General features: G+C 40.8%; 1 protein-coding gene across 2 annotated transcripts in view; it reads left to right on the forward strand.

Moving 5' to 3' along the window:
• Nucleotides 1–7830: 7830 nt before the first annotated feature.
• The window catches only part of DCT (dopachrome tautomerase), a gene marked incomplete at both ends in the record, with an annotated part of 28704 nt that continues 10494 nt past the window's right edge, over nucleotides 7831–26040 (forward strand). The window contains 6 exons of one of the 2 annotated variants that reach the window (XM_079778800.1): nucleotides 7831–8202; nucleotides 13522–13821; nucleotides 16115–16215; nucleotides 16354–16520; nucleotides 18736–18915; nucleotides 20488–20623. In XM_079778800.1, the coding sequence (XP_079634926.1) occupies nucleotides 7908–8202; nucleotides 13522–13821; nucleotides 16115–16215; nucleotides 16354–16520; nucleotides 18736–18915; nucleotides 20488–20623 (1179 nt within the window). The remainder of the gene's footprint in view (nucleotides 8203–13521; nucleotides 13822–16114; nucleotides 16216–16353; nucleotides 16521–18735; nucleotides 18916–20487; nucleotides 20624–26040) is intronic. The other variant, XM_079778801.1, reaches the window with a different exon arrangement.

Here is a 26040-nt window from a genome sequence, read left to right on the forward strand (position 1 = left end):
TTTCAGAGAGGAAGGGAGAGGGAGAGATAGAAACATCAATGATGACAGAGAATCATTGATTGGCTGCCTTCTGCACACCCTCTACTGGGGATTGAGCCCACAACCTGGGCATGTGCCCTTGACTGGAATCCAACCCGGGACCCTTCTGTTTGCAAGCCACACTCTACCCACTGAGCCAAATCAGCTAGGGCAGGATGAGGATTTCTTAATTCGATTCTGACCTGCTTAGGGCTTCTATCTAGGGTAGCAAGATTAAAACAATTCATTTAAATTAGAAGTATTTTATCACAAGTAGCTGTTCATTGCAATTTAGATGGGATAATACAGGTAAGGAAAGCAAGCCTAGCACAGAACCTGGTAGAGAGTAGGAGATAAAGAAATGTGAGTTTCCATGAGTCCCTTAGCATGAAGCACTTGCCTGGTAAGTTTGGCAATGCAGTATAGAAAAGACAATGACCTTGGAGTCAGGGAAATGGAGCTCAGTCACATGGCTTGTTACCTGAGGTCTCACAGCCTTCACTTTCTACTGTGTAAATGGTGATAATAGCCAGATAACAAAGAAATAAAACTTAGCTACTTAAATAATAGCTTCTAGCCTAGTGCTTGGAGCAAAGCAGAGACTGAATACCTTGGGCTGCTTTCTCACTCCTAAATTTCTGTCACAGAATCAGGTAATACATAAGAACTCAAAAGGACCACAGAATCTAGTGACTTTGAAGGACTCACAACACATGCATAACCTGTAGCCATATCCTAATCAAATCCCAGGTAAGTCTTTTTGAAAATAATTTAATCACTCCCTAACAATTCTACTCCATATCAAATAATCTATACTCTTCCTACCCTTTCTCACCTATCAAGCATTAGTATTATTATTCCTTGGTGCATGTTTTCTTTCAAAATATTGAGCCTCAAACTTGGTATTTCCATGGGAAATAAAGAGTATCCTGCTTTTTGGGGGGAGGAGGGTACCCCACAGATGACGTTTTATTTATTCAACAAATATTTTTAAAGTGCTTATGATGTGCCAGACTGTATTTTTGCAGGGCTAATGGGGTTTAAGCCTTTTCCTCCCAGCCCAGGTGAGTATGAGAAAGCTCTGGGCCTCAGCCATTCTAGGAGAAAGGTAGCAAACTGTACAAATTTCTCCATTGTGGAGAGGCAGACTGGTGGTTAATGGCTGTGGCATCCTTTGGAAGCACCAATGGTGCCCAAAATATCTTTCTAAGTTTTTTCTTAAGAACCCTAAGGTTTTGCTTGTGCTGAATTCTCAAGGTCTGGGTCATAGATCCATTTGAAAAGCTAAACAAATCTATGAATTTTCTTCATGGAAGAAGACCCATGCCAAATTCTCCATACAATTTCATGATGTTCAAGGACCCCCTCAGTCTATCCTGTAACTCTCCAGAGTTAGTAGACTTTGTTTGAGTGGCATGTCCCAGGATCCTGCAAAAACCTTTACATTCTCATGATCATTTCCATCAATGAGTTGGGTTCTGAAGACAATGATGACATACCAACCAAATGTGTGGTTAAGACTATGGCAAGAAAGAGAGAAATCACATTGTTTGGCACACCAATTTAATATGACAACATTAAATAGAAGCGACAGTGAACTCTTGCATTTAGACCCTGTTATGGGTTGAACTGTGTTCTCCCAAAATTCATATATTAAAACCTTAACTTCCAGAATGTGACATTATGTGGAGATAGGACTTTAAAGAGGTGATTAAGCTAAAGTGAGGCTGTTAGGGTGAGCTTAATCCAATATGTCTGGTGTCCCTATAAGAAGAAAAAATTTGGACACACAAGGGGACACAGGGAAAAAACATGTGAAGAAAGAGCAAGAGGACAGCCAACATAATAGTGGTGTTCACTAGTCAATAAGCCAATGAGAGAGGCCTCAGTAGAAACTAACCCTGCTGACATCTTGATCTTGGACTTTTAGCCTCCAGAACTGAGAAAATACTGTATTTTTCCATGTATAAGATGCCCCCCCACTTTTCCAACCCAAAATTAAGAAATCAATATTTTAAACATAAAACAGAACACATTTTTATTTAGTAATTACTGCTGGTAATGTTTACATACCTGTACTATGATATTATGCAGCATATCACTTTATTCAGCCTCTGTTGCATCACTGCTCTCTTCTTCATCACTATTAGCTCCAGACATATCAATTTCTTCAACTTCTATTGTATCACTGCTGTCTTCTGAGTCACTGTCTATATATGTGAGATCATCCTCATAAACTGGTGGCATTTTCTGAGTGAACTTTCTTCATGTTCTAATGGCCAACCCTTCTCTCCTCATGAAATTGAAGCACCATTTTTCTTTTCCTATAAAATCAACAGTGTTCATTTCGTTTGCAAACATTCTTGCCTGACATTGAATAAGCTTGGTTGACACACATAAGCCACTCTGGTGCTGCTCCATAATTCAAGTCTTAAGCCTCTGCTCCAAGTTTTCCCATTTTGCTGGTTTTCCTCTTAAGGTCTTCTTCTTTTTTGGCATCTTAAGAAGTTGTTCTTCCTGTTTTCTCCACTGTCTGATCATACTCTCAGTGAGAGGAGGTCCAAATTGTCTCTCTGCAGGAGGTCCAAATTGTCTCCATGCTCTTTTGCATAGTTGATTACATTCAGTTTGAATTTTGCAGAGTAAGACAATCGCTTACCTGTATTTATCTTTTGACATCTTTATGGGCTCAGAATGCTCCCATCCCTGTTTCATCTGCTCACTCTCCTTCTCCACCTCCAATTACGGCATTAGCTGATGTCAGTATCAATAAGGCTCGTGATTGGAGGAAGCCTGTTTGACAAGGTATGGGCAGCTGCACACCCTCATGGCTCCCTTCTCGGCTGACTTCCACGTATAAGATGCCCCTTGATTTTCAGTCTAATGATTTTAGAAAAAAAATAGCATCTTATACATGAAAAAATATGGTATATTTCTGTTTATTGTTGTAACTGGAACAAACAAAAGAAAATTCCATAAGAAAAGCACAGGGAATGGAGATAGGAGAGACATTTGACTTTAGAGCAGCAGTGTCAAAGCTATATGAGACATTTAAGTTAATTTTAAATGAAGTGAAAATGAAATATTTGCTCACCCTCCCTGTAGGGGTCCTACTTACAGAGCCCCTGTCTTTGATAACAGTCTTGACCATATGACTTGCTTTTGCCAATGAAATGTGAGTAGAAGTGAGCATTAGGCAATTTCCCATTATTGCTTTCTTTACCACAAGATAAGCAATATCAGAGATATTTAACCAGACACTGGTGATACCTTGTCTGAAACACTGAGGAGAAAATTTGCTGTTATTGGTGATGTGGAGCCAGTGGTTTTTAAACATTTTTAGTAATGTAACAAAATCTTAAAAGGAACCCTCAACAGAGACCAACATGTGTTTATTAGTCTACACTTATTTTATATAGTAAAATTAATAACATTTAATTTGTATAAAACCAATTTCTATAATGGTGAGGCTTTGCTGATGAAATTAAAAATTGAGAATTGGGAATAGTTACTCATCGATTGTTATAAAGTAGACACTCTTTGCCCAGTACTGTTCTTGACATTGGAAATAGGACATGGTTAAGTTTCTTAGTCTCCTGGAAGAACTGAGTAGAGGAGACAGACAATCAACAACTAAACCAATAAATAAGATAATTTTAAATAGTAGTAAGTGCTATGAAGAACAAATAATGCAATATGTTAGAGAGTAGGTGACTGTGTAGTCACAGTAAAGGGAGTGGTCTGGGATGACCTCTTAGGAGCTAATATGTGAGTTGAAACCTGAGTGACAAGGAGGATTCTGAGCATGAACATTCCAGGCAAAGAAAAAGGCAGTACAAAGGCCAGGGTAGAAATGAACACATGTTTGCCCTAGCTGGTTTGGCTCAGTGGATAGAGTCTCACCCTGCAGACTGAAGGGTTCTGGGTTTGATTCTGGTCAAGGGCACATGCCATGGTTTTGGGCTCAATCTCCAGTGTGGGGCATGCAGGAGGCAGCCGATCAATGATTCTCTCTCATCATTGATGTTTCTATCTCTCCCTCTCCCTTCTCTCTGAAATCAATTAAAAAAAAGAAAAAGAAATGAACACATGTTTGAGTTACAGAATGGTTACTGTGCTCTGCTACTGCAGAACAAGAGGGAGAGCAAGGTGGGTGAGGGACAGATCACTGAGGATTTTACACACCAGTTATCAAACTACCTATGGTAAAGAGCTTTAAAAACTTAAAAAAAAAAAATTCAGCCACAGGCCAACATGTGATCCAACATGGTTAGTTTGCAGCATGTGTTACAAGATCATCACCATGCAAGTTTGACACCCCCCAACCCCAACTGTACTCTGTCTTCAATGCGATGAGTTCACAGATCATGTGCTTGACATTATGGCAATGTTAAATAGTTATGACAGTTTCTAAATGCTGACTTTAATTTCTCTCCTTATTGTAACTAGAGGCCCGGTGCACAAAATTTGTGCACTGGGTGGGTGGGGGGGGGGTGTCCCTCAGCCTGGCCTGTGCCCTCTTGCAGTCCAGGAGCCCTCAGGGGATGTCCAACCAATGGCTTAGGCCCGATCTCCAGAAGGAGCGGGCCTAAGCCATCAGAAGGACATCCTTAGCGCTGTTGCGGAGAGGCTCCCGCCACCACTGCTGCACTCACCAGCCGTAAGCCTGGCTTCTGGCTGAGCGGTGCTCCCCCTGTGGGAGTGCACTGACCACCAGGGGGCAGCTCCTGCATTGAGCGTCTGCCCCGTGGTAGTCAGTGCGTGTCATAGCAACTGGTTGTTCGGCTGTCAGGCTGAAACTGGCTCTCCGACATCCCCTAAGGGTCCCAGATTGCGAGAGGGTGCAGGCCAGGCTGAGGGACCCCACTGGTGCACAATCGGGGCCAGGGAGGGACGTGGGAGGTTGGCCAGCCAGAAAGGGACTGCGGGAGGGCTCCAGGGCATGTCTGGCTTTCTTGCTCAGTCCTGATAGGCCGGACCCTAGCAGCAAGCTAACCTACCGGTTGGAACATCTGCCCCCTGGTGGTCAGTGAACATCATAGCGACTGATTGACCAGTCGACTCTCTGCCCCTTGGTGGTCAGTGTATGTCATAATGAGCAGTTGAGTGGCCTTGGCATATCATTAGCATATTATGCTTTGATTGGTTGAACAGCCAACTGGACGACCAGACACTTAGCATATTAGGCTTTTATTATATAAGATACCTTGATGTAGACCAGGAACATATGTCTATGGATCTGTAAACCACACTTTGTGTAGTGCATGGAAAGGACCTTAGATTTTACTCTAAATGCAAGGGGAGGTGAAAAAGAGAAGAATCAAGAACCAATTACAGGACTGTGGGGACATTCTTTACCAAGGTGGAGAAGACTTATGGAGAAACAAATCTGGGAAGAGAAAGCAAAAGTTCTGCTTTGAACATGTTAAGTGAGAAGTGTCTAGATCTCCAAATGAGAGGTCAAGGAGGAAGTTAGGTATATGAATCTGGAACTCACAGCTGAGGTCAGGGCTAGAGATGTAATTTGGCGAGTCATGATAGCCTGCATTTAAAGCCACAGACCAGGGGAGTTATTTAGCAAGTGCTGTTATGAAAGAAATGAGATCCCATGACCTAGATCTGGGGGCATTCTCACATAAGAGTCATGGACTCCATCAATGTCAGTATTCACAAACTTTGAATCTCATATTTATGGAACCAGGGCATCACAAAACATAAGTTAAATCCCGAAGTGCGACAAGGTTGGCATAAAGAGGGTCAATAAATACACATGGGATGAATGGGCTCCAAAATACCCTTCCAAATCTGAGATACTGAAATTCAAGTATTATTCAAGCTTCATCTCCATGACATAGTGTGTTGAATAGGGCCTCCAAGAAGCCATTACATGCCTCAGAAACTGTGAATGGGAAGTTAAATGATCAAGGGTCTTTGTGGATGTAAGATCTCAGGATGAGATCATCCTGGATGATCCAGCTGGGTCCTAAAGCCAATGACAAGTATTTTTATAAGAGACACTGAGAGGAGAGACACAGACAGAAGAGAGGAGGCCATGTGGCCATGGCAGAGACTGGAGTGATGCTGAGGAATGGTGGCAGCCCCCAGAAGCTAGAAGAGGCATGACGGATGCCCCTCCAGAGCTTTAGAGAGAGCGCAGTCCCACAGACACATCGGTTTTGAATTTCTGGTCCTCAGAACTGTGAGAGAATACATTTCAGCTATTTTAAGCCACCCGGACTGTACTTTGTTAGGGCAGCCAAGGGAACCTAACATACCGGTACGTGGAATCTTTTAGCTGACTCTGTTTCAACATTTCCATTGGAGCTGTGTCTTATTCCGACCCAGTGATCCTTAACTCTGCGTGCACACTGGAAGGGCCTAGAGAACTTATGGAAAAGACTGAAGTCTGGGTCACACTCGCAGAGATTCTGCTTCGTTGGGCTTGGGGTACAGGCTGGCTTTGGTGTACAGTCGGGGTTGAAAACTGTCATTTAATTAGTCACAGCAACTTAATATCATGGGGTGACATAGGAGTACATGGGACGGGAACAGCTATAGAAAAATGTTTTAACCTTAGGAAATTGCTCTGGAAAAAGCATTCTGTATCTTTGTGCCCTAATATAAAGTATTCTTAGGAACTGTTTGGACCATCAGCAGTCTGTATGGACCCTTTTGGAACTCAGACAGTCCTGTTTTCACTGTGAAGAAGGGAATGGATGCTCTGATGAATCTGGACCAACCCCCCCCCCTTCCCCCCCCCCCCCCCCCCCCCCCCCCGCCTGATGCCCCAGAAGCACTAGGGGAGGCATTGCCTTCTAGATCGACAATCTTAACTTAGCACAAATCAAACGATGTCACTGGCAAGCCCTTCCTTACAATCAGATAATGACAGTTTTGAATTTCTTGTGGCTGGTACTTCATGTAATTAAGAGAAAATCTGCAGGCTGGATGTACTGAATAGGAGAATAGTACCTTATTATTTGGAAGGAAGAGGGTCCCTAATTGTGGAACAAAGCAATTCCTTGTATGCCATCCCTAAATAAATGTTTCTTTATTTCTGAAGCTGTGTGACCTCCTGGAGCGGTCTTCCTTGCACGTCAGGGAGCAGTCAGGAGTGAATGTAGTTAGCAACACACGCTTGTCTGTAAAGGGCCTTTGACAACGAGCTCACTGCATCTATTGACTCCCTGGGAAGTCTGAGGTCACAAGCTTGGCTGGAGCACATGAGCCCAGATAATGAAGATGGTTTTTCCCTCTTGAAACAGAGCCAGAAACTTTATCTACTTCATTGTGCACTTTGGGTCATGTGCTAACCATGAGGCTTTCTCTAACACTAATCCCCCTAATGATGGCTTCTCCCAGCCCTTACACAAACCCCACGAGGCCCGGTGGCTGGCAATCCAGACGGAATAAAGGCAGCCCGGTGTTTGGCTTTTGAACTGAGTTCAAGGCAATTAAAGTCATGGGCTAAGGAGTAAAGGAGGGGTTTTAAAAATACCAGCATAATAAGTAGTATGACGGGAGTGCTCTGCAAATTAACTCAATTAGACAAAGCCTGATTTAACGGGGAAGGGGGTGAGAAGCGCTACCCTCATTAAATCTGGCTGTTAGAGGCGCTTCTATAAAATTAAATTTGTTTGAGTTGTTTGGATCACATAAAATAGCCTGTGCATGTGCATGTACACACGTGCACATGCGTGGGTTCTGTGATTTTGTGGGTATTTTTTAAAGAGGAGCAGAACAGATCGCAAAACAGAAATATACAAAAACAAAAAAACAACAACAAACAAAAATAAAAAAAAAACGGAGTGAATGCTCAAGAGCTCAAGTGGAAGACAAGAAGAAAGCAGTCTATAGGAGGAGAGAGAAAGTTCCCTGATTTTAAAGCCATGCGCTCCCTTTGGTGGGGGCTTCTGCTCAGTTGGCTGGGCTGTGGAATGCTGCCGGGAGCCTGGGCGCAGTTCCCCCGGGTCTGCATGACGGTGGCCAGCCTGGTGGCCAAGGAGTGCTGCCCGCCGCTGGGTGTGGAGCCGGCCAACGTCTGTGGCTCTCAAGAGGGCCGGGGCCAGTGCACGGAGGTGCAAGCCGACACCAGGCCCTGGAGTGGTCCCTACGTCCTGAGAAACCAGGATGACCGAGAACGGTGGCCACGGAAGTTCTTCAACCGGACCTGCAAGTGCACAGGTGAGGCAGACCCCCTGGGGGAGACCTGGCCTGCTCCTAACTGAGTGGGGAGGGCCCCGTTGGGAAAGGAGCCCCGTCTAAGAGCCTGCTAGACCAGGCTTTGAAAGGCAATCCAAGTTTGTTTCTCGTAGGGAGCAAATTGAGGAAGGCTAATGTCTTGCTTATATTCTTCACGCCCTCTGGTACATGTAGTTATGGAATCTAAGTAAATATTACATGAGCCAAGCCTGGCTATATGAACTCATGCCAACATACCACTGGCTTGTCTGTTGGAAGCTACAGGGCTCAGGAGTCAGCTTTGAAAGCCAGAGCAAGTCCTTTCACGATGGATTCGATGCTTCTCCCGAAATGGGTTTGCACTTGTTGAAGAGAGGGGTGGGTGAGGTTGGCATCTGGAAGACGGGCGTGGAAGGCAGGTGTTCTGTCGTCTTGGTGTCCGAGTTTCGAATGATTTTGACAGGTCTCACGCAGGGGGACGTTATGCCTGGGTGGGTCATAACTTAGCCAAAGCTGGAGAGATGTGGCAGGCCCAAGCTGTCTCTGTTCTGGAAAGGGAGGATTGTTATCAGAGAGCAATGGCTTTTCTTTCTCTTTTCTGGGTTCGATGTGGGCATTTCAGAGTTGTGCAGTGTCCCTCTTTTTGGCCTTGGTCTCTCTTATGACCCGTTCCTTTTTAATCTCTGTGCACTTCTTATGCCTCTGGCTCTTCTGAGTCTTCTCAGGTCCTCTTCATTGGGCTCCCTCCATGCTCAGCAGCGGTGACAGCCGTGACAACTCTCAAAGGCGGGCAGGGCATTTGAAACACAGAAAACATAAGCGCAACTTGAGCCAAGCCCTTCGACACTGTCCTGCAGTGTCCAGCTGCATAAGGGGTTTTCCTTTTTAAATTATGTTTTATTATATTTTTATATGATACCAAAACCCTGGAAAATACAGATAATTGAACTATGTAAGGTTATAAAAAGTAAACTAAGAGAATGTACAAAGGATTGTGATATTAAAGTAGGAATGATGCTGGCATTTTTAAACTTTAAAAATAATTCTGGCTTTATAATCATTTTGTAGTCATATTGTTAATTCTATGACTCAAAGAAATTAGTAATTTTGCCTTGAGTATTAATTGTGGCCAGGAGTTTTTAATAGCATATTGAATATTACTGTCCATTTTTCTAAACCAATTGAGCATTTGCTTCTATAGACATTATCTCGTAGATTCTCATGGCTTTGCAGTCTAATGAGAAACAGCAGGTTTCATATTACTTGGGTGATTGGAAAACACACAACACAGTAATTTCTTTGTATGGGCTGAATCAAAATTTCTTCCAGAACACTTATTTCTGAGTCAATCAATGTTAGAGTTACGCAAGCACACAGGTTGGAAATCTCTGAGACAGAAGGTATTAAGAAATCAGATATAAATGTCCATTCTTCTTATCACCATCTACTTTATTTATCTTTTTGACCTGTGTAACAAGTTTTTTGTTTTTTTTTAAAGGTGGGGATGGGAAGAACAGAGAGTGGCAGAATAGAAGGGATAATTGCAATTTCTCTTTCCTGAGGGAATGCTTATAAATATTTCTCTACAAGTGTCAGAAACTTGGGGTCACGGTGGCCTACATTCAAAACATAAAAGGGATGCCCTGTTCCGAGGAGGATAAACATACCTATGAGGCAGAGAGCCAGAAACAAGGACTGTCCTGTAAGTCCAGACTGTAAGGACCTCTCATGTCCAAAAACCAGTCAAAGGAAGCAGGGCTTCCTCAAGGTGTATGGTGTATGGTCTCCAACTCCAGCCATTGTCACGGCCATGGCTGCTTCTGAGACCCACTACCAGGTTATGGCTTACCCCCCTCTTCCATGAGTTGATTTATCCAAACTCATACAGGACCATAGTTCTTTCCATCCCCACTTTGGATGGCTCCACTTACATTGGCTAGATGGTCTTTTTCTTTGGGTCTCAGGGCACCAGACTAAGTCCTTAGTGACAGAACTGGGAAGTTATTTAGTAGACACAGTAATCACTGTGATGTGTCATATGTCCCAAAGCAAGACACATGTCTTTCCGTGTATTCTCCCTAAAGAGTGAGTTGCTTGCCTCCCTAGGGTAGCTTTTTCATGGTTTAGGAGACAGTCTTCACAATTTAAAACTAATCTTGAGTGCTCCAAAGCCCTCTTCTCTGGTAGCCTCATAATTACTTTGCAAATAGGACTCTGGGATTCACCTGGGGTCACCCAAAATTTAAAGGAGTATAGCCTTAGCCGGTTTGGCTCAGTGGATAGAGTGTTGGCCTGTGACTGAAGGGTCCCAGGTTCGATTCCAGTTAGGGGCACGTACCTTGGGTGTCCATCTGGGGCCCTGGTCAGGGTGCGTGCAGGAGGCAAGCAATTGATGTGTTTCTCTCACATCGATATATTTGTGTTTCCCTTTCTCTTCCACTCTCTCTAAAAATCAATGGAAAAATATCCTCAGGTGAGGATTGGAAAAAAAAAAAAAAGAAGTATAGATTAGCTTCTGGCCAATAGACTACTGATGACCTTGAACTTTGTTAAATCAGTGGAAAAATAAGCACACTATTCATCTATTGCTGGACATTTAGGTTGTTTCTACATCTTAGCTATTGGGAATGAACATGGGATACTAATATCTCTTCGAGATCTCAATTTCAATTCCTTTGGATAAATACCCCAAAGTGGGATTGCTGGATCATATAATAGTTCTATTTTTAAGTTTTGAAGAACATTCATACTGTTATCCATAAGCAGTTGCCCCATTTTGCATTCCCACCAATAGTGCACAATGTTTCCAGTTTCTCCACATCCTAGCCAAGTGGTATATATGTGCAATTGAATACTATTCAGCCGAGAAAGGAAGAAAATTCTGTAATATGTAAGCACATGGATGAACCTGGAGGATATTTTGCTAAAGAAATAAATCAGTCACAGAAAGACAAAAACTGCATGATTCTACTTACATGAGTTATTTAAATTAATCAGATTGAGCAAAATAACTTTGACAGTTCTGTATAGCTTTGTACCTACAATAATGTATTGTACACTTAAAAATGTAAGTTTTCTTACCACACAAAAAAATTAAAATGAAAATAAAAATTAACACACCATAGTTTCTATGATCTTGAAGTTGGTAAAATATTTTAGCCTATTTAATTAAAATAAATGCAAACTCTGGGGGGGGGGGGCGGGCGCGGGGGAGAGACTCTGAATTATGTGCTCAAATTCTCTAGAGATAATTTCTAATTTCTCTATTCTCTGTGGAGATAAATTGAAAACAAATATTATTGAACTTAATTGCCAGGAAGAGCTGAATTTCAGGAGACTTAGCCATTCACTTTATAAGTCATACCTGCCAGATGGCATTTCTGAGACTAACCAGTTGCAGCTGTGTCTTTAGACTTTTGAAAAACATGCACACCAAATAGTTTTTGAATAGTTGTCTGAGAACTTCTTGTTTGTACAAGTGACTAAGGCCTCCATTTTCCAATCTCTGAAATGGGGATAATGATGAAACCACACCTGTAAAATCCTTTTGAGCTCTGTAGATGAAAGGCCCTATGTGAGTATAAAGTATTGTTATTAAAATAATAGAATCTCTAATTAAAAGGAATAGGCTATTTAGAGCTCCTTATAAATCCACTAATCGGTGGTCTTTAAGCTTATTTAGTCTAATAGCTTTCTGAGGTTGAGCTGATGTAGTTCGTGTAGGAACGTGCATTGTTTGGTTGCCCTTAGTCTCTTTCCATTTTATCCCAGTCCTAAGTAGATATCGGACTTTGTCTTCTTAAATTTATTTTTTGCTCAAGGACATACTCAGTGCTAGATAGATTGGTATCTAGGGATCCTTTATTTTTTTTTTCTCTCTTCATTTCTAAAAGGGCCCTCTATTTTTTTTGCTGTTGCTATGGTGGATTAAGGGAAAAAAATAACATGTTAAATTGATGTAAGGAACTACTAGGAAGTCTAAATTAAAGAAATAAACACTTGGGTGCTACATTTAAATTTTTAAATTGTTGCACTTTTCAGTTGTCATCAGCATTTTAACAGATTTTTGAGACCAGGTTTAGAAGCTAAAAAATGAAAAGGATCTGCAGAGCTTTGGAGTATTTTTTCTGAGACATGGTGTAAAATGAATTTTTTAATTTTTTTACTTTTCAATAATAGTGGATGTACAATTTTTTTTTTTTTGGTTCATCCTCACCTGAGGATATTTTTCCATTGATTTTTAGAGAGAGTGGAAGGGAGGGTAAGAGACAGAGAGAAACATCGATGTGAGAGAGACACATCGATTGGTTGCCTAGTTCTCATTCCCTGGGTTGATAGAGCAGAGACATTTGTGCAAACATAGGGAACCCATTTGATACCATGGCAGCTAATTCACTTTTATGACCTGCCAGACTCCATTGATTTTGCCTTAACTCTGTCTCCTTTGTGAAATGAACCAACTTTCTTAATGTTAGATTTCACCTGAATTCTTGGAAATCAGCTTATATATTTTGGTTTCACCTTTAGCTTAGTGTATAGTCTTTCCTCTAAATCAATGAATTGTCTTGTGTCAGCCTTTTAGTGTATGCCACAGGGTAGCAGGGCTCAGCAGGTGGACATCGAGGCTGCCGCTCAGTCTCAGGTAGGGAGATGGAGAGGACTAGGAAGGGACACCCTGCATGACCCACGAGAGGAAGGACAGTATAGATGACAACGTGCACTTAGTGCTACTATAACAAAGCACCACAGACTAGCTGACAGAAATTCATTTTCTCACAGTCTGGAGGCCTGAAGTCCAAGATCAAGATGTTGGCAGGTTTGGCTGTCTTCTACCTGTGTCTTCACTATCTGATATCTGTGCAACTGTCTGTCTTTAACTTTCCTCTTCTTATAAGGACACCAGTCATACCAGATTAGGGACCACCCAAATGACCTCATTGTAACTTAATTACCTCTTTAAAAAACCTGTCTCCAAATACAGTCATATCCTGAGGTCCTAGGGGTTAGGACTGCAACATATTAGTTTGGGGGGAGACACAGTTGAGTCCATAGCAGCATGTAATACATTTGATATCCTGTTTCTTTGCAGGAAAATTTTCTAGGGAACTCTCTAGTGTCCAGTTCACTTTGAGATACAAACATTTCAAGAGAGTAAGGGAAGGAAATTGGCTTTCTTTTCCCCCTTGCAAGCACCGTCATCTTCTCATCCATTCTACCCCAAAGTTCAACTGTTAACTTCAGAAATTTCTTCCAAAGGACATAAACTTACTTCTTCCGTCTCTCTCTCCTCCACCCCCCCCCGCCCCATCCCAAATACTCCAGGAAACTTTTCTGGCTTTAACTGTGGAGACTGCAAGTTTGGCTGGACTGGCCCCAACTGCGATCAGAAGAAACCACCGGTTGTTCGAAAGAACATTCATTTTTTGACCCCTCAGGAGAGGGAGCAGTTCTTGGGTGCTTTAGACCTCGCGAAGAACACCACACACCCTGACTACGTGATCACCACGCAACACTGGCTGGGCCTGCTTGGGCCCAACGGGACCCAGCCACAGATCGCCAACTGCAGCATTTATGATTTCTTTGTGTGGCTTCATTATTATTCTGTTAGAGATACATTATTAGGTGGGTTTCCCCCTTAGGTTAACGTATATTATCATAGGTTTGTGTTTGGGGGTGGGTAATTGGATGGAAAGTAATTTCAGACAAGTTAATTAACAAGAGCCCAACCTGAAGGGAGGGGTAGGTGTGTGCAAAAGTCAGAGAACTGTCAAATGCTGCCTAAAGTTAGGCTGGAGCAGTTTCTTCCTGCACGTCAGCTGCAGACATTGGAAAATGTTCTCTCCTGTAGCTTGTGTTTTGAGTCGAAGTCCAACTCTTGTTTACAAAGCTATTAATTCTCAAAGGCAAGAGATGGTGAACTGAAGGCAAATTCCTTTAAAAAATAGTTTTATTGAATTTAGAGAGAGAGAAAAGGAGTGAGAAACATCGATGTGAGAGAAACATTGACCAGCTACCTCCTGCACTGCCCCTACTGGGGATAGAGCCAAAAACCAGGGCATGAGCCCTGACCAGGACTTGACCTGGCCCACCTGTCAGTGCATGGGATGATGCTCAACCAATTGAGCCACACCAGCCAGGGCAAGGCAAATTTCTTTTGATTCCAGCAGAAAACATTTTTAAATCTGGCCATGGGAGCCCTCTCTGACCCTTTTTTCAAATTAGAGGAATTAACTAAACACATGCTAAACCACATGACACTTCTTTGGGCAGAATTAGAGTGTGTGTTGGAAGCGTGTCATTACCAGTAAACTCACATGTGTTAGTCTTTAGACTCCCAGGTCATCATCTACGGTGCCCATGCCCTGCCGGGATCCCCAGGGTTTTTCTGGAGTTGTACTGTCAAGAAAAAGCATAGCCACAGCAATGTAGTGTTCCTTCTGGCTCACTTATTGGACTACAGTTATGTTTGATGCTCGAGAAAATGGTGCCTTGCCCTTCTGGATCCTAAAAATTGGGGCCTGGGTAGGACTTGGAATGGGAGGAACTTCATTAATCTAGTAGGTTCTGCTCCATCCTCAGTCCTTTTTGACTTAATTGAAAGCCATAAACCCTCGTTTGTTCCAGAGGGGCTTGAGTCCATTCCAGGGTCTGCTCAGTGCAGTTCTGAACCCTTGGTTATACCTGCTATTATTCCCACTGGGGTGAGGGTTAATGAGGACATGAAGCTCACTTTGCATAGTCCCCTTATTATTTGGGATTGTCTGTCCTCGTGTTTATCACTGGCTCCCCATCACTTGATTTTCCCTCATCATTTTTAAATTTTAACTTTAATTAATTTTTTGAATTAAAACAAGATTTTCCATTACAGTTGGCATACAATATTATTCTCCCTCATCATTCTGTTTTGAGAACTCTAAACTTTTTCCGGATTAAAGCATTTAAAAAGGGCTGCATAGCCAACAGCAGCAACTGCGGTCCTTTCCTCCATGTGTCTTTAAAACACTTGCCTCTCAAGTACACATCTGTCTTTATCGATAGATAAGGAGGCTCTTCTGGCTGTAAACCTTTATAGCTTTCCCGTCCTGACTCTGAGGAATGTTTGCTTTATGAGAAGCTAGTCTCTCAAGAGTAAAAGAAAAACCATAGGTTCTGGTCGTATTTAGGAATTAAATTTATATTCATGTCTGTTCAGCTCTCTGAAGTTATTATAGGTACTTTGAAAAAGAACTAAAGTTAGCTAAAGTTTCTGCATAACCATCAAAAGCTGTTATGAAAGGGGGAAGAAGGATGGAACAGGCAGCAGGGAGGTCATTAAATGGCCCACAACTTTTCAGTAAAATTGGCATTTCCAGCGGCCAGCCAAATTGGTTTGAACGTATTTTTCTCTCTTCTAGTGTCGGCGACCACACTTGTCAGCCAGTAGTTCTAACTGATTGATGGCTAAGGCAAAATCCGTGAAAGTTCTCTTTGGTTATATAAATGCTGAATTAGACCGAGTGCATTAGAAGATGCTTTATTCTTAATTAATCCCTCCCTTATAAATGTATTCATTTGTAAGGTATCAGTTAGAAAATATCTTTTAAAAATGTATTTCATTTAGGTCTTAATGATCTATTCCTTTGGAGGCTCTGATTTCATTAAATATGTAACATGGACTTTTAAAGCTGAAAGTGATCTGAATTTCTCTGGGTCTCTGTTGACATTCAAACTTTGGAGAGTTGAAGAATTCACCCTAAAAGTGCCAGTTGATTCTGAAATTATTTTGTTGCTGCTTTCAGAAAGATAATTGACAAAAACAATTATTTTGGACTAAAACACCATGGATTTATTGGCTTTGCAGACACATCCTAGGTAAGGTTTAACTTTTTAAAAAACTCTGCTCTGTGGTCTCTAATTAGTTTCCCAATTGTTTTAGGACCAGGCCGCCCTTACAAGGCCATTGATTTCTCACACCAAGGACCTGCCTTTGTCACCTGGCATCGGTACCATTTGTTGTGGCTGGAAAGAGATCTCCAGGTTGGTGAAAACTATACTTTTAGTTCTTTACATTTTGTTATACATTTGGTGAAGACCCATAACATTCTTTGCATTATATGCTTTCCTGTTCTATCTGATGGCATGGATGAAGTGACTAGGCATGTCCTTTGCTTTTAGCGACTTATTGGCAATGAGTCCTTCGCTTTGCCCTACTGGAACTTTGCCACTGGGAGGAATGAGTGTGACGTGTGTACAGACCAATTGTTTGGGGCAGCAAGACAAGATGACCCGACGCTGATTAGTCAGAACTCAAGATTCTCCAGCTGGGAAATTGTCTGTGATAGGTAATCACATCTGGTCTAGACTGGAAATCCAGACACTGGGTTTTCTTATGTCTGAGAGATGACGAGTCACTTTTTATTTCTGTTTCTAGTGCATGTTGGGTTCTGTTTACATGTTTCTGCAAATGACTTTCCTGGGGGAGGTAGGATTTTTAAAAATTCTAAACTCTTACATAAAATATAGAGGCATGGCCTCTATAGAGGTATGCGACCCTGGCACCCTTATTTTAGTTGGTTAGAGTGTAGGGCCATGAACTGAAGGGTCGAATACCCAGGTTGTGGGTTCAGTACTCGATAGGGGCACATGAGGGAGGCAACCAATCTCTCTCTCTCTCTCTCTGCCCCCTTCATTCCTCCCTCTTTAAAATCAGTAAAAAAGCATATTCTTGGATGAGGATTTAAAAAAAAATTATGAAAGTCACATTTGTGAGCTGAATGAGCTTGGCCATCATTTTGAGATCAACTATTTTAGTCATATTCTAAGCATCGTAATAGTGCTGGGAATAGAAGGATGAATACAATAAAGCTTTTTAAAAATATTGTTTTATATTTACAAAGGTGGAATGCTTGTAAACAAATTACAACACAAGGTGGGAAGTATCATAATAGATGTTTGTGCAAAGCCAAGGAGAGGAAAGAATCTAAGAGGGAGAGATGATTATTCTGAGACTTTAAGGAGGTACAGATCTCAGCCAAGTAGAGGAGGGTGAGAAGTGTGTCCTAGGTGGAGGGAATATCACATATGAAGCTAGAAAGTCTTTGGAAGCAGTGTGGTGTGGCTGGACCCTAGGGTGCTAGGAGTTGAGAGGGATGGGGGATGGGCTAGGGGGAGGACAGGCTCTAAGTACTAAAGAACACAGAAGAAGGTAAGCAGCCTGCAGCCCAGGAAGAAGTCTGTCCTCAGCGAGTCCTTGAATTTGTTTTTCTTTCCTGGCACAGATCTCAGAAAAAAAATTTCCCAAGAGTACTTCCTTTATTCATTTGCTTCTTACAAAATCTCGTTTTTCACCCTGCTGATCTAGCTCCCCTGTCCGGTGTCTTTTGGCTGTTCCAGGGCACAAAGCTTCAATGTCAACACCCCCCGAGCCAGGGCATGTGCTTACGTTCACGGGTGGAAGCCTAGCTGGCAGGATCCCATCGCTCTATCCTAAGCTTTTGCTACAGCCCTCTGAACAGCGCTCCACTCCACACGGGGGTGTTAACAGGTGCTTTTTACGTGCCTTAGCATAATTTCATGAAGCATCGCTTCTCATAATGCCTTGAGGTATCAATAGGTGGTATGTGAGAGAGATTCCTATAAATTTAGGGAATGCTGACGAAAAAATTTTTTTTAGTTTCAGAATGTCTCAGGGCTTTTCTTCTATAAGCGTTATTATTACTCTTCAAGAGGGGCCTACACTTATGTGACCCTGGCACCCTTATTTCACAGACCATCTCACTGGAACACACTTGGAAACGCTGCCTTGGAGGCCTGCTTTGTGTTTTCCCCCTGCCTCGTTTTAGGGAACTGGCCTCTTCCATCCTCCTGTGCGCTGATTCTACTCTCGCATCCCTGGTACTATCCATTAAAACCCACACAGAAACAGCTCTAAATTTTTATTTCTATCAGTGGGATGGCATTCTGATGGTGGAATGTCAGACCACAACAGGCATGGGGAATATAATCTTTTGGGGGCATGGAACTTTCGCAGCCTCCATGTTCTTGACAGGACCATCCCCACTGCCCTAGAGCATTTGCTAATACAGCGCTTGCCGTAATACCTCCTCTCTGTATTGTTTTATCTGTTTTTACTCTGACCACCTCCATTTGCCTTCAGTTTGCCTAAATGCTTTCCTAGTACATAGGCCCTTCTGCCCAACTGGCTTAGCTTGTATAGTACTGGTCACCCTCTTCTCTCTTCAGTCACTCAAGATTCAAATGCACATAATAGGAATCAACATCTTATCTGTACACCCTCTTACAGTCTCTCCAGTGGAATAGTAAGTATAATGATTATGAATACCTATTCATTCACATATCATAGTTTTGCATCTGAGTTTTTGAAAGTCTTTAATACATAATTACGTTTGGAGGCAGTACTTTTACTATATATCTTTGACCCTTTAAGATAAATGTAATACATTTTATTGTATGACCCTGGTTGGTTTGATTGGCCCAAAGTTACGATACTATCGACACATTAAGACATATTCTTTTTAATCCCCGTACAAATCTTAGCTTAGATGACTACAACCGCCGGGTCACCCTGTGTAATGGAACCTATGAAGGTTTGTTGAGAAGAAATCAAGCGGGAAGAAACGGTGAGAAATTGCCATCCTTAAAAGACATAGAAGATTGTCTGTCTCTCAAGAAGTTTGACAATCCTCCTTTCTTCCAGAACTCTACTTTCAGCTTCAGGTATGTGCTCTGAAGTCTAGCACTTAGGTTTTCATGTCTGTGGTTAAAATGAATTGAAAGGAAATCCAGGTGTTAGGAGACAAAGCTAAGTAATGGAGAGGACTTGATAAGAGGGGATAACCAGGAATTAGTGTTAGAAAAGTCATCATCCACCCACTATAATTAATAGTGCAGTTTTAATACTTTAGCTATTTAGAACAACATTTTAATATTTCTAATTTATATACACATATAGGTATAGTCTTCAGAACCAAGGAACCTCATCAAATATAGTATTTTAAAAATATTTGCCAAAATAATTTTGCTCATGATCTTTCTTATACTTTTCTGTTTTTTTTGTTTTTGTTTTTTTGTTTTTAAATCTGTCTGCCATAGAACTTAAAATAGGGTTCTGATATCTCAGAGGGGGAATTACAGGCTTCATGTAACCTAAATTACAACACAGCATGACATTACCCTGCTTGAAATTTAAAGGTCAGCTAATAATTCTCTCCCTCTAAACAAACTTTAAGAATTATGAGAAATATGTATGTGTATAAGTAATATTTTAAACTAAGATAAATGAGACTCTAAAAAGAAATGATGGATAGATTCATATTCTTCTTCAAAACTTGGTTTTCTTTCTTACCTGTGTATAAATTATGTAACTGATGGGTTATTTGGGGTCAGGGCGTGGGTAGACTGAACTTAAATGTAGAGGTGCTAAGTGCAACAGATCTCAGGGTCTGTGATTGGCTGGCACAGTCCTCAGGGTAGTGTCAAAGGTGACATAAAGGGCAACTTTTAAGATTGTTTTGAAAATAAACATGCATTAGTTTTCCATTGTGATACAAATGCTTTTGACACAGATTGAATTCCATATAGATTTAAGGGAGTGGTTCTCAAAGTGTGGTGCCCAGACAACCATAATTGGCATCACCTAGGAACTGGCTAGAAATACAAATTGTTAGGACCCCACCTGAACCTACTGAATCAGAAACTCTGGAAGTGGGGCATGAGATAAGTGTTTTTCTCCAGTGATTCTGTTGTATGCTTAAATTAGAGGATCACTGAGTTGGATATGGACACTAAAAATGGGGAGGTTGAAAAAAAAAAAAGGAAAGGGAAATTTGGGGATATGTTTAGAACACTGAATATATATTACAGTCAAGCTGCAGGTCTATTTAGTTGAGAAATTGGAATAGAAGAGTATATGTTGATTCAAAAATGTTTACTGATCACAGACCATGTGCTGGGCGTGGTACTGAGTCCTATTAATAAAACTCAGAAAACTGCTCTCTAAGAGTTCATTGTCTGGTCTGGGAGACAGATGTGAAGGTAAAAAATTGTCATACAGACACTAAAGAGATATAACCCAACTGAGCAGGTGAAGAACCAGCGCTGAATAAGAGTTCCCTCCCCTTAGAGGAGATCATCATTAACAGTTAAGGCTATTTCTTAGTTAATGAGCCATGGCAGAGCTCCCCATTTCCCTACCCAATCTCAAATTAGAAGATGATTAAGTAGGCTGGGGCAAATGAAAAACCTTTATCAATTCATGACTGTTGTTGCTGACATACCAATTCCTCTCAGGAATGCCCTGGAGGGGTTTGATAAAGCAGATGGAACCCTGGACTCCCAAGTGATGAGTCTTCATAATTTGGTTCATTCCTTCCTGAATGGGACAAATGCTTTGCCACATTCTGCAGCCAATGATCCCATATTTGTGGTAAGTTCAAAGCCGCAGCATAGATGAAAGATTTTCTACATAATATATTGAATTTATTTGCTTTTCAATAAGATTGAAGTTTGGTATGTGTTTTATTCTCTGTGTAAACAATGGGATATATGCCTATGTAAATTAATTTTAATCTGCACCATTGGTGTAGTTAGAGAGCATTTGAAGTCCCCTTATCAGAAACGTGTGCTCTGGAGATGGTTAGCTTTAGAATGATCCTAGATAGGAGTTTACCTTCCAGAGGTAGATTCAGAAATTAGCCTAATGATATTAACTATTATGCCATAATTTAGCATAATTTATACCATAAATCAGCATAACTAGAAATGATTTCTAATTGGTGAAATTAGTGGTATTGAAGATAAATGGTGGGCTGCAAGGACTTTGCACCCACCATGACCCTTGCATGAAGTCCAGCAATCTGGCACCTTTGAAGCAGCACACAAAGTCCAAAGCTCTAATTGGTGTTTGGTTCTGGTCACCTCACTTCGCAAAGCATTCTGATTGAGAATTGGCTGCTCCAGCTGTCAGATATTATTGTGTCCGCTTTGGAGTGAATCTTCCATGCAAGACACTTGCCAGAGGAGAGCATGGGTTTCCCTGGGTGTACAAGAACAGGCTCTTTCATTTATTTCTGTGTCTACTTACTAATAAGTGTTTGTGGGTTTACTAGAATTTGGTCTCATACTTGCTTTCATTGTTACACACCACCTAGTAGCAAATCTACTTAAGATGGGGGACATATGGCCACTACACACCCCCAATTGCAGGAGGCTTCTGATATAGTATAAAAGAACCTGGTAGAGCTGAAATGACAAACTGAGCTGGGTCGACTGCAAACTTCAAGGTATATTATTTGGTCCTGTTGTTACTAGATAGAAATTGGGTCTGCATCAGGTCTGCCTCTGGCTGGCCTGTAGCTTGTGGGGTCTTGATTTAGTTTAGGAAAGATTTTATAACACCAGTCCAGGTGATTTTGAGAATACGTTTATTAAAGCTGGGGACAATAAAACAAGGAAGAGCTTACAAGAGAAGAAGCAACAGGAAAGCTAGGCAGGGCTGCTATGGCTCCCTAGAAATTTTATGAGAAAGCGGTGGGGTGAGGTGGGCTGCTTTGACTCACTACAAAGTCAGAGAAAAGTGGGCCTTGGGGACAGGTTCAGGGGGTTAGCCTGGGACGAGCTGCCGCTGCCTATTGCTCCCCTGGTTGCAAGTCTCATGGGGAGCCTTAGAGTTTAGGAGATGAATACCTGGGGGCAAGAAAGGTGTGGGTGTGTTCCTGGGAGTGAGAATGTGCCCTGGTCCTTCGTCTTGAGGGCTTTAAAGGGAGTTTAAGGAAGGTCTTAGGGGAGGATCTCAGCAGAATATTCATCAGCTTTATGCTGATGTACCAAAAGGAGATTTATTCCCTTAACTTGATCCATCATTGGGTGTATTGGAACAAATGGCATTAATTGGATTTCTGTTATCTATCTTCCTGAGTAGGGTGATTTAAGCTATTTGCCCTCTGGTTGGGGAGGAGAAGTGTAAACCATTTTCTCTTAAGTGTCCATGGTTACAGAAGATAGGGTTTTGTGATTTTCTAGATAGCTGTAAACTGCTTGGCCTTTTAGCTGTCTGTCTGTTTCCCTGTTCCACTTGTCCTGGCTTACTTACCTGTCTTGCATAGATGGTTTCAGAGAAATTAAAGAAGAAATTTCACTACTGGTCCTTTTTTATTTTGCCAGTATTTCGAGTTTATATTATTATTCAGATTAGATTTAACTGCAGCAAACAAACACTATATGTTCTTTTTCTCCCCAGAATTTTTCTCACCTTAATGTTAATTTTAGCAATGTGTTTTAGTCTGCTAGGATGCCTCAGAAAAATAGCGTAGGTGGGGTGGCTTAAACAACCAACATGTATATCTCACAGTTCTGGGGACTGAGAAGTCCAAGATCAAAGCACTGGCTTATTGGATTCCTGGTGAAAGACCTCTGCCTTCTTGCTGTGTCCTTACATGGCAGAAAGAGACGGGGAGTGGTCTCCTGGTGGGTCCTCTAAAACTTAGAAGAACACTAATCCTATCATCTTAGAGTCTCACCTTTATGACCTCATTTAACTTTAATTACTGCTCTATGGACCCCATCTCCAAATATAGTCACATTGGAGATTTGGGGGAGGGTGGGGTCATTGTCCATAGCAAAGTGCATCCTGAAGCCATCAGTGTATAGCAGTTTATTTTTCTGGACTCCTGGGAGGCCACATGACTAAATCAAAAGTGCACAGGATTACAAATCAAATCAGTTTCACTCAGTCCTGCCTTGTGCAGTGTGGGAGCTTCACTGAACTATGTAGAGCCTCTGTCTGGTGTTGGGTAAAAGTGTTGTGTTCCTTAAAGCAACTCATAATAAATTAGGGTATTATGAAGGCAGTATAGAAACTGTCAAGTGCAACATGAATATCTCAGAAATATCAATGTGTTTTATAGTAGTTGGTGGGACAGAATTAGAAAACTGTGTATTGCATTTGAATTTCCAAACCTTAATTAAGATTCTTCTCGTTCTCCTTAGCAGACAGTTGTGCCTTAAGGCGATTTACTGACAAGACAAAGTCAGAGGTATTTCAAAGATGATGATTACTCCATCCAGAGTACAAAAAAAAAAAAAAGGAGATTCGAAGAGGGAGGGTAAAGGTATAGCTGCCACGACTCTCAGCTTGCCTGGTGGTGTGAAGGCTGAGGGAGTGTTCTGGACTCCCAGATAGATAACAGCATGGTAAGAGAGAGCTGTAAGAAATCCCGAGATGGGAGCAATTGGTGGAGCTGTTCCTTCTTTCTAAAAAATGTTTCTCCTATCTGTGTGGTAGCAATAAACGAAGAGGGTGTCACAGATGTGGACTATTGGTCCCAACCTCTAATAAGGGGGGTGAGGGAGAGCTTACCTGTTAGGTCTCCCCAGCCATCTTTGCTCTTCTGTAAGATGTCTGCCTTGTTCTAACTTGGTATTTCACTCCATTATTTTGGCTATCACCTCAGCCATCAGCTTACACCATGCATTTCTGCTGCCTACCTTCTTTGTTATATAGCTATACTTCTATTTATCTATACTATATATTCCTAAATAAGTTTTTATTAAAACCTACATATTCTGACTGGTGCAGCCACTGTGGAGAACAGTATGGAGTTTCCTCAAAAAACTAAAAATGGAACTCCCATTTGACCCAGTGATCCCACTTCTAGGAATATATCCCAAGAAACTAGAAACACGAATCAGAAAGGATATATGCACCCTTATGTTCATAGCAGCACAATTCACCATAGCTAAGATTTGGAAACAGCCTAAGTGCCCATCAGCAGAGGAGTGGATTAAAAAACTGTAGTACATCTACACAATGGAATACTACGCTGCAGTAAAAAAGAAGGAATTCTTACCATTTGCAACAGCATGGATGGAACTGGAGAGCATTATGCTAAGTGAAATAAGCCAGTCAGAGAAAGATAAATATCACATGATCTTACTCATTTATGGAATATAATGAACAACATAAACTGATGAACAAAAACAGATCCAGAGACAGAGAAGCATTGATCAGACCGTCAAACCTCAGAGGCAAGGTAGGGGAGGGTGGGGGTAAGGGGGAGAGATCAACCAAAGGACTTGTATGCATGCATGTAAGCTTAACCAATGGACACAGACGACAGGGGGGTGAGGGCATGAGTGGGGGGCTAATGGGTGGGGGGAAGGACACATATGTAATACCTTAATAAATAAATTAAAAAAAAAACAATGGCAAAATAAAAAACAAAACAAAAAAACATACATATTCTTTCTTTAAATTTAATTTTTCAATTGCAGCTGACATTCAATATTATTTTATATTAGTTTCAGGTGTACAGCATAGTAGGTAGACAATCATATATTTTACAAAGTGATATACCCCTGATATTTCAAGTAAAATTAGTAATATTAATAATTAGTAAAAATAACAAGTATAAAATATCTCTGAGTCAATATGATTCCAGTTGCAATTTTAAAAAAGGAGTACATAGGACAATGCTTTTCTCTCCCCAAGAGTGAAGCACTTATAAAAATAGATCTATTTTATTTCTCTTTCTTTAAAAAGTCATAATTAGACTAGTACTTTGAGTAACAAGATTTTTTTATGTCAATTAAAATTTTTAATGGTTTCATGATTTTTAATGATTCACAGTTGAAGAAATATTTAAAATGTCCATAATTCCCTCTCAACTTTTCTACTTATTTTCTTTTATATTCTTTTATGTTTGCAATTATAATGCACACATTTTAGGTTATTATATAGTTTTCTAAACTTTTTTAAAATTTAAAAATAGATAATGCACATAAGTGGTTGCAATGTAAAGGCACACTTTGAAGAAACTATCCACAAGTATCTCCCTGCTATCCAAGATCATTTCTCCTGTTCTCCCTGATTTGATTTATTCTTTTATTAATATGGACACATATGTTTATAGATTTCTTACTACTTTTTTACTTAAATGTAGCATACCATAGACACTTCTGTGACTTCATTTATATTTTCCTATTCTAAATCACTCCATACCAGTTTTTTTTACTCCATATCAGGTTTTCTTATTTCTTTTCATTTTTTTTAAGGATGTATGGTATTCTATAGAATGGATTTACCCTGAAATTTTTAATCAGTCTCCTATTGATGGGCATTTGGATGATTTATAATCTTTTGCTTTACAAACAATGCTGCAATAAGTGAGTATGTAGGGTAAGTTGAGAGACTAGAATCGCTGGGTCAAAAAATTAAATAAATGTCTTTGAAATTTTTATAGATACTGCCAAATTGCCTTTTAGAAGGTTAACTGATTTTCCCTCTACCAGCTATGCAGCAGAGTGACAGATTTTCTGCTCTCTCTCATTAGTACAGTGTGTTATTATATTTTGTAATCTTTGCCAATCTGATAAGTGAAAATGGTACTTCAGTAAGTTTATTTTTTCTTTCTCTTCTTATAAATGATGTTCAGCACCTTTTAAAATATATTTAAAGAATCATTTGTATTTCCATGAGCTGTCTGTTTGTTAGGATAATGACTTCTGGGAAGAGAAAAAACAACAACCTCGTTTCATAAGAGAACTAGTAAAAGAGATCTCTATGTAAATTAGTAACAAATTACAACATGTGCTTTTGATATCTTACTTTTCATGAAAACCTAACACTGTTCATATAAAATGTGTTTTTCAGCTTTCACTAGCTTATGAGGAGCTAATGTGATCATTGACACCATTTCTAACCTCCAGAACAGTGCCTGGCATTTAGTAAGATGCTTAATAAATTTTTGTTAGGACAATATTATGCTATTGAGTATCTATTAATGTGTCTCTATACAAGATGTTATGCAAACATAATCTTTTAACTTCACAAAAATGTGAACATGT

The sequence above is a fragment of the Cnephaeus nilssonii genome (genome assembly GCF_951640355.1).
Source record: "Cnephaeus nilssonii genome assembly, chromosome: 8".
NCBI classification, from domain to species: Eukaryota; Metazoa; Chordata; class Mammalia; order Chiroptera; family Vespertilionidae; genus Cnephaeus; species Cnephaeus nilssonii.